The following is an 18,257-nucleotide window of genomic DNA, read 5'->3' as shown; positions in this document are numbered from 1 at the left end:
ACCTTCAACTTCAATAACCAATGAAAACATGGCGAAAATTCGTGATTTAGCGCTCTAACCGTCGATCTACAATTAGGAAAATGGCCAATGAACTGAAGTTTTTACACGGTTCAGTCAATTTTAACTGAAGATTTGAACATGCGTCGAGTATTCGCAAAACTTATTTCGAAATTATTGGCACACGAGCAGGAAGAACACCAGCTTCAAGTATTTAATTATATACGAGTGGGTTATTACAGATGATGATTCATGGATGTATGGGTATGATCCAGAAACAACCATCGCAGTGGAAGAGTCCAAGTTTGCGACAGAAAAAAAAACTCGTCAAAGTTGGTGGAATGTGAAAAAATACTATTAATTTCTTTCAATTCTACGGATATTGTGATATCGTGAATCCCTAGGAGACAGTTAATCAGGCGAGACAAGAAATGGATTTTCCACTACGATAACCCACCGGAATTTTGGCAAAATTTTAAATTCCTGTGCTTCCGCAACCTCCCTATTCTCCTGATCTTGATTTCTAGATTGAAAATTTCGCTGAAAGGGAAGCGATTTACATCTATTGAAGAGATCCAGGCAGGTACGGAGAAGGTTCTTAATATCATCAAGATCAAGAAAGAAAATTATCGAGAATGCATCCAAAAATGGAAACACAATTGGAGTCGGTGTGTTCAGTCAGGAAGATTCAATAGTATGTATTGCCATTTAGAAATTACAAGTGACGTCTCAAAACTTTCCAATCACACCTCGTTCTAGAGTAGTTTTTATTTATTAATTTGATTGGATAAATTGCTTCACTTATTTTTGGAAATTTATAAATTTTTTTGTTTGGAAATTGCAAATTGAGGTTTCCAATGTTATAGTGGATCGACACGTGGAAACAAGGTGATCCTAAAACCATATTTTCCTCTAAACCTCCAATTATGGTACAAACATTATTTTTCGTTGGATTATAGACGCTGACATATCAACTGAATTAGAAATTTCAACCACATTCGAGGAAATTCTATTTGAATCTTGAAATGTTATTCTTAATTAGAGCCTTCAATGTACGTTTCCGTTACTGAACCCCCATGTCTTGATGGAGGTAATTTCTGTAGTCATTCAGTTGCGACAACTTCAAATATGCAGCGATTTCTCTAGAAATATTTCTTATTTACTAATCACTTGATTGGCACATTTTCAATTAGCATATCTAATTTTTATACATATTAGTTGATGAGTGATCTGTAAAATATGGATAATTAAAATACAAGAAGGGATGTCGAGCAACTCGGATTCGACTCACCTGAGATTGTCTTCATCCTTCTGCACTTAATTTATTAGCGAAAGTTTTATATCCCAAAGCGGAATTAAAGACGCGCAAACGCGTGGCTCGATAGATTCGAAGGCGTCCTTGTGGAACCATGGAGCTCTCGACATGTATGGGGTAGGGAGCGAATGTAAAAAACAATGGAGGGGGTATTAAGTGGAAAATTAAAGGAAAAAACTTATAAAATAAAAAAAACTTAAGAAACCGTAATACTAATGTAAAATCAATTTTATTTTAAATTGATAGTCATATTTAGTAGTGCTTTTCGTCTCTTCTTTTCTAAAAGCCCCGTGAATGCCTGTTATTAGGTCTGTTCCAACGGGAGTCAGGAATTGGTTCCGAACCGTTCGAAATGTGCATCCAACTAATTCTTGCGATATATTCACTGAAGACACATTTAGAACTTCGCTGGACAAACATTTCAAACGGTTCGGAACCAATCCTTGACTCTTGTTGGGACAGACCTATTAAAATAATTTGAAAAAAAAAACGCATAATAAGAGAAAGTAATACGTTTTCATAGAGTAACGTAAATAACCTTGATTAATAAAAGTAGCCCACCAGTTTTGAAAATTTTCTTAATTTAATATTTTCTTTAATATTCAATGTACTTTTCAACGATCAACAGAAAATTGATCATAATATGGAAGTTTTTATCACAGCACAAGTCATTATAAGCTGTTTCATATTATCTTCCAAATTTTTGTGGAATAAGTTACGATACTGCATTTTCTGTAGCTTTCGATATTTCAACGGGGAAATATTCTCCATCAATTGAAAAACCCATTTCGCTTTCCACTTTCCATTCATACACTTCATTCGGTAATATTTTAACCCTATTTTTTTTCTTGATATTTAAGCATTATTATAAGCCAGAATAATATTTACGAAAATTTCTCAACACGGCAGGAATACACATATGGCGACCAGAACAAATTATTATTGATATTTGGTATGTTTGGTTTCTATGATTATGGCATATGACACTATGGCATACCAAAATCTCATCGACACATATTTCTACTATAAGCGTCAAATTAATTTATCGTATATTTTTGGAGCAGTATTCGAAAAAATATTGGTACAGTTGCCACGTCACTTTTATATTTTCAAATAGTTTCTTCTTCCTTGAATACAAAAGGGATATTCCGCAACCTACTCAAATTAATGTTTTATGCCTTATCAACTACGTGAATCAGACTAAACTAACTTACTTTACTTTATTACTAAATAATTTTTAATTATGAACAAACGAAAACACAAATTTTTGAAAATGCAGATTAAGAAATAATTTGGGATATAAATATATATCATATATTTAAACTGGTCTAATTTTTCACCATTTTTACGGTTAACGGTAATTTTGAAACGAACCTTCTTACAGTCAGAAACATTAAAGAAATTTAATTGTTTTTTCATCCTCAATTTATTCCTTGTCTTTAATTTTCAGAGGTGCTTTGCTGCGCTGGCGTAGGACCACAGTCCTGGGGCTTCAGCAGCTTCGTCTCTACTCTAGGCAGCAGCCACGTCGAAATCGGAAGATCCGGCAGTCAGATCCGCATCAACAAGGGGGTGGTGACAAGTTGTGATACTCTAGCTACGAATGGCGTCATCCACACTATCAACAAAGTATTACTCCCACGTCGGCAACCGGTGAGCCCCACTATCGGCGGAGGTTTCTTCCTCTTCGACATCTGAATGTAGTGAGATAGACGTGAGAGACGCTAGTGATATTTTTATATTATGACTGAAGAAAGTACTTTTTACGAAATCTTGCGTGTAGCTCTTTAAGATATATTATTATTATTATTTATTGATTTTATCTGTAGAAGGTTTTGTAACGTATGAATAAAAATATAATATTTACATATGCTCGGCGTTTTATTCAGCATTTTCCTTAAGAAAAATTTTCAGTATGAATTACGAAACACTACCTTTTGAATTCATCTGATTGATGTGCTTTGTTTCTGAGTTGGGTGGTGATGAAATTCGACGATATCTATCCCTGCGAGTTGGTTTTCTGCAAACATTATGCCTTAGGGTGCCTGGTTTTCTCTCGACAAGAATCTTTAGGAAGGCCAGAGTACTATTTTCTTCCATCTCCATGGGAAGATACCTAATGTTGGGATGTATTCCATTGATGTGGTTTAGGAATTATTCTATGTTGTTACATCCATGGGGCTAGATAATAAATGTATCGATAACATATCTGAATCAACACTTTGGCTTTAGAGTTGCTGACTCCAGAGCTATCTTCTAGAAGGCTTCCATGTAAATATTTGTTATAACCGGATGACAAGCCTGAACCTATAGTTGCTTCTTCAGTTTGTTTATAAAATTGGTCCTTAAAGCAGAAGAAGATCAATCTGGTGCACATCTTTGCTAAGTCTGTGATGAGCCTTTGATGAAATTCTTCCAAAGTTTGTTTAGTTCGCAGTTGTCAATAACGATGTTACGTTAAAACTCAGTTCCGGCGAAATAGAGAGAGAGAGATAGAGAAAGAGAAGATTTCTTTCTTTCTATAGAGAAGCACAAAAAATCCAGCAAAATTAAGATAATTTCAATCAAACCGAAGAGTTAGAGTTACATGGAATTTAGAAATAACTCATCCGTAAAAATCAAAGACCAGTACGCTTGTCAATGACAGTGGCGGCGTTAGAGTTGGGCGCGATTGGGTGAGAAAAACATGATAAACTTGTTTTAAAAAAGTTACATATGTGTCGGTTCGTATGCGAAACACCCTGTGTATTTAGGGTACACGGGTGACTTTGGATGATCTCCGTGGGTGAATTATTCAAAATGTACCTACTAATCGAAGGTTCATCTCAGAAGTAAAGCAAGAACAGATTCTACCTGCATTCGTCGTTCATTTCAGATGATCACTTTTGATCATTTACTATTTACATGTTCACTTTTTGTTGACGATGGGTGATTCATCTGCGATGATCATCCAAAGGGATCAGTGTAAAGGAGCCTTAATGCATGCTTTCTTTCTGCTAAAAAGTAAATGAGACATAGTATATATTTCACAATAATTTATTTATCCCATAAAAAACGATTATAAGTATAGTAATGCTGTAGATATATTATAAATACAAGGTTTCGTGTAGTTACTATACGACAAAGTTGCACTCTTAAAATTTAAATAAGTGGTAACAGTAGTAACAATGGAATAAACAATTATTATCAGCAGACACACACCTCTTACAAAATATTTGTTGAAAAGTTGTTTGGAGTTAGTCTGAGCTAATTTTAATGAAAGATTAATATCTTTTTTAAAGGGGTGTTCTCTGTATTCTTGCAAACTTTTTGAATTAGTATCCTTGTCATATACTATGTTTGTAAGAGGTTCCAAAGATTCCATGGTGAGTTCCTGTTCGTGATCAGTTTGTAAGGATAACATTTTTAAGTAAAATAGTGGTGGTAAAATGAATACAAGAGGTCCAATTAGGGTTCCACCTATGGTCGACATAACCAAATCAAAACTTGGAACAGCTTGGGCTATAACTACTGCTAATATTAGCAAAATGGTTCTTAGAGCACACCTTTTAGGGTTGAAATCTGAAAAAAATCGACCTACTTACTTTATTGATTTGAATGACATGTTCCTTAATTTGACTGCTAAACTTCCCTTGATCAAAAGGTTCAAAAAGACTATGGATCAATTATGATTTCTTACAATACTATAATAGCTTGAAGATGATCTGTGTATTCCGAGATAAATTAAAAAAAAATGTACCTTCATATAACAATTATAACCAAGAAAAATACATAAAAGAAAGCTGTGATATTCCTCAGATATAAATAAATACTTCTGAAAAACTTAATAATAACATTTTCTTAAAGTAGCACTTTCACTTAGATCTTTTTTTGAGTTTTAACCTTTCAAGAAGCATAATTTTTTCAATTGCCAGTACTTCTTCATGCTAGATAATCTTCATTTTACAAAAAATATGTTTACTGATTTACAAGATGCATAATACAAAAAAACCGTTGTCAAAATATCTTCAAGTTAGTATATTGTAAAGGAACTTTTTATATTAATTTTTGACGAGGGTTTAGAAATTTGACGTCGAATTAAGGAATAAGATTTGTTTGCACTAATGCACTAATCAATGGTTTAAAGATATAAAAAAAATCATATACCTCTGGAAATGCTGAGGCAGTCTTCCAAATGCTGATAAAGAGCATTGTTGCTAACTACTGATGTCAGATATAATTGAAGGGCTGTCAAACCTGCAGTGATTTCTAATGGGATTGTTGTTGGTAATGTCTCCAAAATACTTGATTCTGTATTGGTTCCATATTTTATGGAAGATAATATGGTGGTTATACCACACATGCATAAGCTTGCTGAAATACAGATGCAGTAAGAAAAAATTGATTACTAGGTACTAAAAATAGTTCATTTTTATATAACAATAAAATGGTAATTTATGGAAGACAAGAGGGAAGTACCATCACAAGCGATGACATCGCGCAATTATTATACATTGTCAATAATTACATTTTTCCCGTCTTGTATAAAATTCTGTTTTTTTTATATAGCACCTAAAAAACGAATTACGTACGAAATTATTATTAAGGACAGTTTAAAATTTTGATAGTATGGGTTATGGAATTTGCAAAAAGTTTATGCAGATATATCTGAAAACGAATTTGAATAAGAAAAATTTTCCTCAGATGTAAAAGAAGAGGCGTCAGAGGCAGTAGATGAGTTACTACTAAATTGTGGAAAATATACGAAAAATAATGGAAATGTTCTTTTACAAAATTAATAGCGTGGAAAGGTGTTTTTGGTACAATCAGAGTCAATGAAAGTGAAACCATCAACATTATAGATCTATTGTTAATAAAACCAGTTCCTAAATGCACTCTCAAAGATATTTCATTCGTGCATCAATAAAAAATATGGTAAAGGCTAAAACATTTTACATATAGTCAAAATTAACAACAATATGCGTTAACTAATGTAATAATGCAATCGATGCAATTGATTAATGTAATTGCAGTTGAAAATTCACCCATGTTTCCAAAAATTTCATCAATCTTTCAAAAAGATCCCCACAAATCATCGCAGACCTATTACGCAGCTCGGAGGACGCAGGTTGCGCTATACCTTCGCTACCATGGAGGAAGGCGTCAGCGATTTTCACCACACTTTCCAAAAATTCCCGCCAAACCGCTAAGATACCCTGATTGCCGCCAAAAGTCATCAACCGCATCAGATAACGACGATGCATAGTCATCATCGCACAGAAACCGCCAGCATCTCAGAATGGCGCCAAAATTGTTACCACACCTTCCAAAAATTACGAAAATTACGAAGCCCCAGAAACTTCAAATTTGCACCTCAAAACGACTTCAGAATCAGTACTAATCTAATCAAAATCATTTTCAGCACCAAAACCCTTTAGAGACGCTCTCAATTCACAAAGAGACGGTTTTTCAAAATGCACGCAAATGTTCCAGACGGACCACACTCCAGGCCGCCCAGCGGAACCAACGTCGACAGCGTTCGAACGTCAGCCCGAGGACGATGCTGTTTAATAAATAGTGATCAGAACCTGGCCAGTACTCAAAGTACGCTCACAATGTTCCTGTGCTTTATATATGCAAATAGTTGCTTTTATTTATTTACAGCTTTTACTCAATAAACCCCAAATTTTTAAAATACAAATTCGAGTTATATTTTTCTCACAATTACCAAAAGCAGCTCACGACACGAGCAGTACAAAAGGCAGTGATAAAATATATAAGAATATCATACTCGACCCTGGTCCTCAATAAAAGATAATGCAAAATAAAAAATATACAAGGTTAAGGTCAAAACTTTCCAAAACAAAACAAACTCATAACTTAAGCATATTGCAAGTGTCACGTGTGTCTTTAGGTAACAAAATAGAGCGTAGACTATTATTCCAAGGCCAAGCAATCTCGTCATCAATGGTGGAAGAGCGACACCATCGACGTCATCTCGCCCAAGCGTCTGTTTTGGTTGGCGGGAAGGGGAAGACTCCCGAACATCCTGGAAATCCCCTTGCAAGCAAGTAGGCGACTAACCTCCCGGTACCGTAGAGAACAATGGAGCCTCCAGGGTCCGTCGCTCAATTCGATTCCACAATGAGAGAGCATGACTCCCTCGACATGCTAAGGGATAATGATAGGCCAATTTTGATTGGCGACCAATCAAAATTCACGACAATATTACTTTATCGCCGTTAAAATACTACTTAGAGGGTACAAATAATATCTACTGCAGGAATATTTTACAATTACTTAATTTAGATAACAATTTTCTAAAGACTAGTATCCATCGATTTTCTTACCTGCAAAAGCGCCAATAACAGCTCTAGGCAGTTTCATTTTATCATTCATGTCCATTTGTATTGTTAAAATCGTCGGATGGATATCAAACTGAAATGCTATAATGCCATAACCCGTTAGCATGGATTTCCAGAGTGGAATTTCTTTTGGTATAATGTCTTCTAGGTTTTGATCTGTGCCAGTTGCAGTTCTGTTTGAGTTAGTACTAAATAATAAGCAACCAGTTACCAGAATAAATACACTTATAACCATGAAAACGGATAATGAACATACACATCTGAAAAGAGGCAGTGTAGCAATAAACGGGATGGGCTCTTGAAAACGAAACTCAGGAAAATTATATTTCCGAAAATATCGATTTTTTATCGAAGGGGGGCATCTTTTCACATACATTTCTTCTTGTATCAGACTCCCCCCTCTCTTTCCTTAGGGAAATAGCAGGGCAACCGAAAATCTTAATTGGGAAGGAGAGTTAAGTGACGCATCATTCGAAATGTATTCTAATTCTCTACACGACCGTGTTTTAGTTTAGGAGATTCAGGATTTTAATAAAAAAATCTACTTTTTACAAATTTATTTCCAAACTTTTGTTTCTCCATCAGTTGCGATAAAACTGTTAATCAATTTTTAAAACTATTACAAATGTTGAACCTACGTCGCCGTCGTACGTCGCATTTATATGGACCACAGCTAAAATTAGTCGCCTAGTGTCAACCCCTATATCAGAGTGACATACCCTTTTACTGTTCATAATAAATTGAAATAATAAATAATATTATCAGAACGGGCATTGAGTGAATTATTATTTTATTCTTGATTAACATTATGGTTTATTCGATTCCACAAAGTGTGGAAATAATTGCACATAATGGAAATAATCAGTGTGCTAATAGGACAGCAGAAATCTTTAAGGGCCCCATATTCTTTAAATAGTGTTTTCCGCAAAGACAAATAATTTCAAACATTTAATAACTGAATAATCTAAAGCTTATCAAATAATAGGAATGTTATGTCATACCACCTGAGTATTTTCAAAGACGCCGCAGTAAAACGTATAAACAGGTGCAAAAAACAATCAAACCATCAAGGTTTTAGGTACTGAAATCTACGAAAATACTAACTTTTTTATATACAGGGTGATTCTCATAACTTATCCAAAAAAATTTGGGAATAGATGCGGCATGAGAAATGGAGTCAATATTGTAAAAAAATTTTTTGTAAAATCCTTATAGTTTCTGAGAAAAAAATTATTGAAGTTATAGCACATTAAACCACTACATAGCTGGACAACTGTAGTCTCTAGCATCATTCGCCACGTGGCCTCATCGACTCCGAATACTGAATTCGGATTTTGCAATCGTCGTTGCGATATTTACCTGTTATCTGTGGTTTTTATAATACGTTTTTAGTAGTTGGTGTCAAAAATGGGTAGTTAGTGTCAAAAATGGTTTGCGTGTACTCGGAGTTGATGGATATCGTTTTAATTTATGGTGAAGCGTTTGTGTTATGGTGAAACAAGACATCATTTGTGTTAGTTCGTAGAAAGTGAGTAAGACGGACCCAAATGTGTTTACACGTGAGTGGATAAAATTTTGAACAATTGCTGTTGCAGCATCGGGTATGTCAAATGATTTTATTATTTAAAAACACAAATTAATTTTATTAATAATTAATAAAGGCAAAATCATTTGAATTTGCCGCTATAAAATAGGTGCGATAAAATTCTATTTACATATTTCTTTCCTTGCGAAAGATTTTGTCCGTTTTTATCACGCCGCCATACCGGTCGCATTGTGCGAGGTCAGGTTTTACAGTGGACCAGTTTCCAGTGCCGTGCAGAAGTGTATTTTTAAATCAATTTCGAACTGACCTTTTTGATTTTTTCTTTACAAAATTGTAGTTGTAAGAATCCCCTGTACATCCAGAATTTTTTTTTGGATAAGTTCTGAATCACCCTGTATAATTCCACATGTAAATATTCTTATAACATTTACTTGCTTAGTCCTACATATAAAATTGTTTACTTTTATTTATAAATACGTGAAAATAATTCTTAAAATGTGGAGTTAGAATGTACTACAAACGGCTTTTTTTAGTTATTATTTTATTTGAGTAAATTTAAATGGTAACAATGAATAAACAGAACATCAAGGATTTTATTTTTGTGCTTACTTTTGTTCTACACGTTTTACTTTTAAAGATTTCAGTACCTAAAAACGCCAGAAATTTCACTATTTCTCGGCCAGGAATATGGCCACCTTAATCAGTAACAGTTGGATAAACACGTTCACAGGAAGTACATTTTGGAGTTAGTGGCCAAGTTTGAGGAGACTGGATCTGTAGGTAATAAAAAACGACACCCCGAAAGAAATGAAACAGTAGATGTGGCAGTTCTTGGCCATATTACTATAAATTCCAGAACGAAACAAAATTCGCAAAATTTTGAAACGTCATAAATTTCAACCATACCAAATTCACCTTGCACAAGAACATCATGATCATGAAGATGACTTTGACCGCCGACTACAATTTTGTGAAATAATGAGTGATCGAGCTATTAACAATCTTGATTTTATTTTTAGTGTTTGCTTCTGTTAATGTCACCGCCAAATTGTTGTTATTGGTCCGATTCTAATCCAAGGATATTTCGGAAAAATTAAATGTATGGGCTGGAATTCTTGATGGTGGTATTATTGGTTCTTTTTTCTTACCAAGTAATCTCACCGGGGAGACCTGCTTGGATTGATTGAAGAACAACATTGATCCAGCGTTGACAAACATTATCGAGAATAATGAGAATTATCTCGAAGAGCAGTTGACATTCCAAAAGGATGGAGCCCGCCCACACTACGCCCTGCCTGTTCGGCAGTATCTTTATCGTAGGTTTGCGATAGTGGATTGGAAGAAGAGGCGTCATAGAATGAACTGTACGATCGTTGGATTTGCCTCCTTTGGACTTTTTCTTGTCGGATCACTTTAAGTCCAAAATTTATTTCACTCCACCTAGTTCCCTTCAAAATCTACTCCAATAAATTTTCAACGAATGCCGCCAAGTTAATCCAGAAATATTACAAAATATGCGTGAACGCTCTTTGCAGAACTTACATTACTGCATGGAGACTGGAGGTTATCAATTTAAACACTTAATTGACTGACTTGTAGTAATTTGCAAATCAATTTCTAAAAAGTAAGTTTTTTTATTAACAACCTGTATCTCCGAAACTAGTAGGTCAAATTCAAAAAGTAAAACACGGTTGTATAGAGAATTAACCCGTCTTGCCTCTTAAGATTTTTGGGGAGGTTACTCACTCCACGCCCCTCCGTAGGTGGGTAGAGTCTATAGCAAGAAATTTATGAGAAAAGATTTTTGATCTAAAGTGGGATCAAAAATCGATCTGTCTCGGCGTTTTACGGAAAAATAATTTTCCTGAGGGCTATTCGCTCTGTTTCGTTATCAAGAGCCCACCCTGAATTTAGTATTATCAAAGAAGAACAAGGAACCGATGGTTTTACGATATTTTTTAGTTGGCAACACCTGTTGTTGGAGATATTTCTATAATTTAATGTAAATAATCCCCCTATATGACATATTTCATTGACTTATAAAATCAATGTTTATAGATAAACATTGAATATTGGGTACTGTCACAGAAATATAAATGTGATTATTTCTGTTCCAGAAATTTAATTAACTCTCCTACAAAGTATAAACTGTATTATGCTTTGTGAACCCCACTTTTATCATTAGCATAGCTTATAAAACTAATGCTTACTATTATTAGACCAGGGTCGATAATTTTTGAAAAAAAAAAAATTATAGTAGGATGAAACCCATTGGAAAAGAAAGAGAATATAACAGAAATTAAAGGAAAAATAATTTACGGGCGATCTGAGGTCGGGAAGGTAAAGGGGGTGAGTTTTTAAGGATAAAAAACGGTTTATCTTGATTTCCGGAAAAACTACAAGTCTTATGGAAAAAAGTTAAATGGCGAAGTTGTAGGTAATAAAAAGATCTACAACTTTTGTATTTACACTTTTTTCACATAACCTCAAAATTTATGTGAAAAATTCAAATAACCAAGTTTTTGGTTTTTTATTTTTATCTTTTACAAACAAAATTTTTTTTTCACGAAATTTGGTGAAAACTTACCTATTTATGTCCCAAACACGCTGTAATTTTTTTGATTTGAAATATTTATTTTTTCACCTTATTTTTACTTAATATCGAAAAAGCACCCTAATTTTCAATCGAAAATTCTCACGTCAAAATATCTGCTTTTTTAAAAACGTCGGTGGGCTTTTTCTTCGTTGAAATCTCTACTTTCTGATGGTGTAAAAAAATATATACATTACTATGGTAAGTTTTCTCAGGAAATGCAAAGAAACGAAAGAAGATTCTACAACTTTCTCAAAATATTGTAGATGTCTTATTAAATATTAACTTTATTAACTTATTTGGTTGTTAATTATAATAGTATATTTCGACTTGTAATTTTTTTGTTTATCAATGTAACATGGAATCTTACGTTTTTCGAGTAATTAAAGTGTAAATTTTAATAAATAGCTCAAAATTGTACATAATGATTAGAAAAAAATTTTCGGATTCTAGTTCGTTTCTTTGCATTTCCTGAGAAAACTTACCATAGTAATGTATATTTTTTTTTACACCATCAGAAAGTAGAGATTTCAACGAAGAAAAAGCCCACCGACGTTTTTAAAAAAGCAGATATTTTGACGTGAGAATTTTCGATTGAAAATTAGGGTGCTTTTTCGATATTAAGTAAAAATAAGGTGAAAAAATAAATATTTCAAATCAAAAAAATTACAGCGTGTTTGGGACATAAATAGGTAAGTTTTCACCAAATTTCGTGAAAAAAAAATTTTTTTGTAAAAGATAAAAATAAAAAACCAAAAACTTGGTTATTTGAATTTTTCACATAAATTTTGAGGTTATGTGAAAAAAGTGTAAATACAAAAGTTGTAGATCTTTTTATTACCTGCAACTTTGCCATTTAACTTTTTTCCATAAGACTTGTAGTTTTTCCGGAAATCAAGATAATCCGTTTTTTACCCTTAAAAACTCACCCCCTTCCCCTTCCCGACCTCAGATCGCCCGTAAATTATTTTTCCTTTCATTTCTGTTATATTTTCTTCCTTTTCCAATGGGTTTCATCCTTCTATAATTTTTTTTCACTTTTTACCATTTTTGAAGGCTTAAGCACTGGTCTATATATTGTTGTAATGGAAAAATAATTTCTTCATCAAACAGCACCAGAGTAATATTTCGGATTTTTATTAATAATAAGTTAGAGTTTACGGTATCTGGCTATGCTCTTGGTGTCTAGTCTCCCTGCTCATGGTACTAAATATGCAGAAATGTATTTATTGTACATTAGTATACAGCGATATAACACCACATCTTTTTTATTTTAACTAAACCAAAAAAACAGCACCATTTTAACTAAACCAAATGTTTTTCACCCATTAACCCTCAATCACCCCTCAATTATCATCCTCAACTATAGCCCTCAATTATCACCCTCAATTATCTTCATATTTTGAAATCATTTTTGAGCGAAAGCGGTATTTCATTGTAAATTTAGAAATTATTTCTGTCACCTTGACATTTTCTTTTTCCGAACTTTAGTTAAATTATCATTTTAGATGATTCAGTTTCAAGGGCAGTTGGTTAAATTTGAGTGAAACTATAACATGTATTTGCACTTAACCCGCAGTTAACTTCTGATCAACGGTTAATAAACTTTCATTCAACCTTAATCCATGCATCTATAGCTGCGTACTTACTTCATATCTTTGGGGCTTCCAAGCCAAAGTATCGGACACAAAGCTGCACCCAGAATAATCATCCAGTAGCAATAGGGTATATCGAAATTATGGTCAGTTATTCGTAAACCGAGTAGTTCTAGGGTACGAGAAGCTGAAAATTTATATTATTCTAGAGCAGCGGTTCTTAACCTATGCTCCACGGACCCTTGGGGGCCCGCCATCTCCTCTCAAGAGGTCCGCGAAATTTTTAGAAACATGTAATCACTAATTCAGAAAATGCACTCTCTTATATCAGAGTGTAAGTTATTGTTTATCTTTCCAAAATTTACGTTTGCTGTGCAATTTGGAGTTAATATTTCAAACCCATTTAAATTGGGACTCGTAACTAGTAGGTCCGCAACAACAAAAAAATATTGAAAAGAGGTTCGCGGTAAACCAAAGGTTAAGAGCCGCTGTACTAGAGTAGGAAATAAAAGCTATAAAAATGATAAAGATGTAAATAAACATCTTTTTTTTAACGAAAATTAAAAGAGGCACACAATTTTCTAGCGTTTTATTGCCTTTTTTGTAAAAATATATGTCTAATTAAGTAGATATATTATTTTACATCACTTGAAGCGTTTTGATTTTTTTAGAGAAAAACAAAACAGTTAAGAAAATGTACTTTTAAAGTTATACATTTTTCAATATTAACTCATGTACTTTTACTTTAATGTGTAAACTAATTGAGATTGTTTTCAGATTTGTACAAAAGTAATTGTTTTTATGATAGTATTTTAGGTTTAAAGTAAAATAAAAATTAGGAAACATGAAAATGAAAAAAGATAAAATGATTTTTATATGTTTTTGGGAATATCATTCATTAGCATTATTTTCACTTGTATCTTAGTTTCTTTGCAACTTACCAACAATCAAATTTGGTATTCCTCCTCCAAAAATTGTTAAGTCCAGCAGAAATGTTACAATGTTAGACAAACATTTGCCATATGTTATTTGAGCCAACGCCAAATACGGATAACGATTCCTGTTACTCATCGCAGGGTCTATTTCTTCTGCTATAAGCCAACATTTCCCCAGTAAGATAGCTGTATAGATTTGCGAGGAACAAACTATTATTACGAGCAGAATACCATAATATCCTTAAATGTGAATGTTTATTCAGTTCGTAATAATTAATTTTAGGCAGTGTTTTATATACCACAGTCTATAATCGCTTTCGGTAAAGTTACTATTGGAAATACTCCGAAAACATCTACAATGCAAACAATAGCAAAACACAGCGAAAGTCCATTAGCTGCATTTGTTTCACTTGGATGATTCAATAACAAAGTCCTCTCGGTTATATGCATGATTTCTACTAAGGCTAAATTGGTTTAAGAGTGAAGCCTTGTTGCTGCTGTCATTTGTATTGTTTACGGAATACTGGATTTCAATTCTGGTGTTATATTACAGAATATATTAATATACATGTACATAGAGTCACAGTTAAAATCAATTTCTGGTTATTAAAAAGTTAAATATACAGTGACTCTAAAAATACGTTTTAGGATACCGTCTATTTTCTATTTTTCTATTTTTTTAATTTCTAATATTCAGTGTTACGCTTGCGAAGTCATTGCTCCATTATGTATGCCAGATAATATTGATATAGGTCTTGGAACCGCGCATCAGATGTGTCTTTTAAAAGCCATATTACACGAACCTATTAAATAATTGATTGATAAACAATAATATAGAACGTAAGTTTTGTTTCGAAGGAACATTATACTCAATTCGCATAAAAATCCTCTAGAGTCTTTCACGTACGTATTTTAAATTTTATTGCTTTATTTTTTATACATATTGTGCAAAACCATACTTATCGTATCAACTTCGACGTCACCTGTTACATGGGTGTTGTATAATAATGAAAACGTAATATCGACAGTTGGTAGAATGAAGCGCAAAAACAAGCGCTTATAGGTGGAGAATTCTGGGAGGAAGCCTAAATAGTTGAAGTGAGAACAGTGTGGAGATGGGTAGTAAGACGATCGGCGGGCAGTGTGGCAAAATAGTGAAAAATTAAAAGTGTTTAACCCGTATTCACTAACAGGTAATTATTCTCTAAGTACTTTGCTGTTAATTGTTCTATGTAATCTTATGATTGTGATGATTATAGACCTTTCATGATAATAATTCTGTATACGTTTAGCCTCCATTGCTTTATGTTCAAGGGCATATATTTTTCTAAGGTAAAATTGTTGCAATTATTATTAACGATTGCTCATTATTTATTACATGTTAATATATATATATTGTCGTGACTGCCCGGATATTGCAATAACAACTCATTTGTTTCACATTTAACTTGTTTTATCATGATTACGTTGTTCTTTGATTTCTTGTGCTCACTTTATGTCAAGACGCATATAAGGGCCTTCTTGAATTCACTAACATTTTCGTCCGTGAGGAACGAATCTGAAAAAAAAAGAATAATTAAATACAAAAAAAGAATTGCTAAAACAGATCTTCCGAAATCTCAACTATAGCTGGATTGCCTCTCGTATGGGACTCCAGTACCTTCCGGCCCTGCCGGCTAACTAACACCAAACCCCTTCAGTTTTACTTGGAAGTGTGTATGTCTAATTCGAGTGAGGTGACATTTAGTTACACATTAAATAAGTCAGGTCTTAATTATCATTAGCAAAGGATCTTTATGCCTTTTGTTAGCAGTTGTTTTGTATTTATATTTGGGTAGTTAGAGCAACGATCGTGGGTTTCTCTGCCATACTCTTTCCCCACAGGAGCTCTAGGTGAGCCTGGCACTCTCATTTTATGTTAAATGGTTGTTAATGTTTTTGTTGTTCTTTCTATTTGTCACATGTTTAATTTGAAGACTGTTGTACATAAATAATAAAGTTAGGTGTATTTACTCTGCTTTTGTTTTATAAAATTAAACCATACTTCCCCTCTTTAAAGTTAGTAGCCAGCGCCTTCCGGTCAATAAAGAATAGAGGTATACAACGTAGGTATTCCTTATGACGATCACATATTTTTGGCCACAATTACGTTTATATTTTTTTTCGATCGAACCCGGGGTTGTTATACTACAATATTAACATTTCACTAAATTTTTGAAGTCTAAATAAAGAGAAAAAGTGAAGAAGTAGGTATCCGGAACGTTTTGTCCAAGCCACTCTCTTCTCCCGTTGCTCACGAATTATGTTTGTGACATTGCCTTGTTCATTATAAATTCTCTTTCTTCTTTTATCTCCAAAAAGTGCATCTATGTGAAGCTTGGCTCATGGGGGACCAAGAAATGCAAGATATCTGAAGGCAAATCTTTAAATAATGTCTTACAGAAAAGTTAAATATGCGTTCCCGTTAGCCCTGTCGATAAACGATGTTTTTATTAAACTGCATATTATACAAGGTGATTTTTACAATTTCAATAAAAAATGGGATGTTTAATGGACCATAGTGCAAGAAAGAAGCCAAAAGAAAGTTCAAATATTATTTTAAAATATTTATCCACATCCACTGGAACTTGGACACCTGTAGTACATGATATAGGGTTGTACATGGACTTGGACAATCATCACATACAAAAAATTTAAACACAAAAAAGACAAGAATTTACAAGGTATAATTTTTATTATTGTTATTAATTCTTACTATTAAATATACAGGGTGTAAGAAGTTTGACTGCCATTACTTCAGCATGAGATAGAGTAATCATAAATGAACAAAAAAGTTGTATATTACAGGGGCGTAATAGTTTTCAAAATACAGCGAGTATTAATATTGGGGAGTTTCATTACATCGTGACAACAGCGTTTAACTTAACGCTACACGGCTGATGCTGCACGTTTAGTAAATTTCAAGACAATTGTTTTCCAGTTTTTAAATAAATAAAATAGTGTTGTGCTTAAATTTTAGCTCTAATTTTAGTAATTATGAATCTCTTAAAATAGGAACTTAACTATTAATCAAATTATGAATTTGAAAATATGTAGGTAATTAAAGTACACAAAGATTCACGTCATCCAAATAATCATACGTATTAAAAATAATTTAGGAACTTAACAAAAAGCAAAATTCAGTAATTTTTAAAAGCACAAGTACAAAACAAACTACAACATCTCCTTAAAATGTCTACCACCATTTTCTATGCACGCACCATACCTTCGAATCGCGCACTCGCTGGAAAACGCCTCAAGAAAAGGAAATAGTGGTACGTAAAAAACACTCAGACACGGCCCAATTTCAAATACCAACTGAATTGCGTATTGCTGGCCAGCTTAGTACCTCGTGTTATCCGCCGCGCCGTTGTCACATTGCTCGATATGAATTTGATCGAATTTTAAATTTATTACAACGCTAATTATTTTTTATAATTAAGCATAAAGAAGTTCAAAAAAGTAATAAACATTGTATTTTATGGTATTCTATGCACGCAGTTATGTCAATATTCCTTAATTAATCGAACGTTTGTGCACCAAGATTTTGATAATTTTTTTCTCGGAAATGGTTGAGTTTAGGACCCACGTCATATAAGGTTTTTTTGTTTATTTTAATGTATTCTATCGTCTGTTAAAATTAAGGCAGTCAAACTTCTAACACCCTGTAGTTAGTCAATGTTAATTAGTATTTCAATCGAGAGTAGTAGATATTTTATTACGTGATTTTACTGATTGTCCATCGACTTGTTAACACATTTGGGCTGATCTGATCTACTTTTGATGAATCAAGACAAATGTTCCTTCTTCTCACTGGTCTCACAGTCGTAAATTATTGGCAGCAGCTGTAGTATGTTCAAGTAAATCATCAATAGTTTTCGCTTCATTTTTTA

At 33.3% G+C, this 18,257-nt stretch overlaps 2 protein-coding genes across 2 annotated transcripts in view; one reads left to right on the top strand and one right to left on the bottom strand.

Annotated features, from left to right (window-relative positions):
* The window catches only part of LOC108910908 (transforming growth factor-beta-induced protein ig-h3), a 40,606-nt gene extending 37,423 nt beyond the window's left edge, over positions 1 to 3,183 (top strand). The window contains exon 11 of the mRNA XM_018715658.1: positions 2,763 to 3,183. Coding sequence (XP_018571174.1) covers positions 2,763 to 3,010 — 248 coding nt within the window. The 3' untranslated portion in view covers positions 3,011 to 3,183. The remainder of the gene's footprint in view (positions 1 to 2,762) is intronic.
* Positions 3,184 to 4,370: 1,187 nt separating this feature from the next.
* LOC108910903 (sodium-coupled neutral amino acid transporter 5-like) lies at positions 4,371 to 14,775 on the bottom strand. Its single transcript, XM_018715651.1, has 6 exons — positions 14,625 to 14,775; positions 14,332 to 14,565; positions 13,445 to 13,577; positions 7,642 to 7,916; positions 5,459 to 5,665; positions 4,371 to 4,873 (listed from the first exon to the last, which is right to left on the bottom strand). Exons 1-6 carry the CDS (start codon positions 14,773 to 14,775, stop codon positions 4,371 to 4,373), a joined length of 1,503 nt encoding a protein of 500 aa, XP_018571167.1.
* Positions 14,776 to 18,257: the final 3,482 nt, after the last annotated feature.

Source organism: Anoplophora glabripennis, unplaced genomic scaffold (genome assembly GCF_000390285.2).
Source record: "Anoplophora glabripennis isolate ALB-LARVAE unplaced genomic scaffold, Agla_2.0 scaffold635, whole genome shotgun sequence".
Classification (NCBI taxonomy): domain Eukaryota; kingdom Metazoa; phylum Arthropoda; class Insecta; order Coleoptera; family Cerambycidae; genus Anoplophora; species Anoplophora glabripennis.
Note: the sequence above shows the minus strand (reverse complement) of the source record. Positions and strands in the feature narration are given on the sequence as shown.

Bases quoted from the DNA above. Each gene is read 5' to 3' on its own strand.
- LOC108910903 (XM_018715651.1), bottom strand. From the start codon at position 14,775: ATGCATATAACCGAGAGGACTTTGTTATTGAATCATCCAAGTGAAACA. The intron at 7,917-13,444 runs GTAAGTACGCAG...GCCTCTTTTCAG, and splicing joins GGAAGCCCCAAAGATATGAA to ATGTGTATGTTCATTATCCG. The intron at 4,874-5,458 runs GTATATGATTTT...GATTTTTTTCAG, and splicing joins CTGCCTCAGCATTTCCAGAG to ATTTCAACCCTAAAAGGTGT.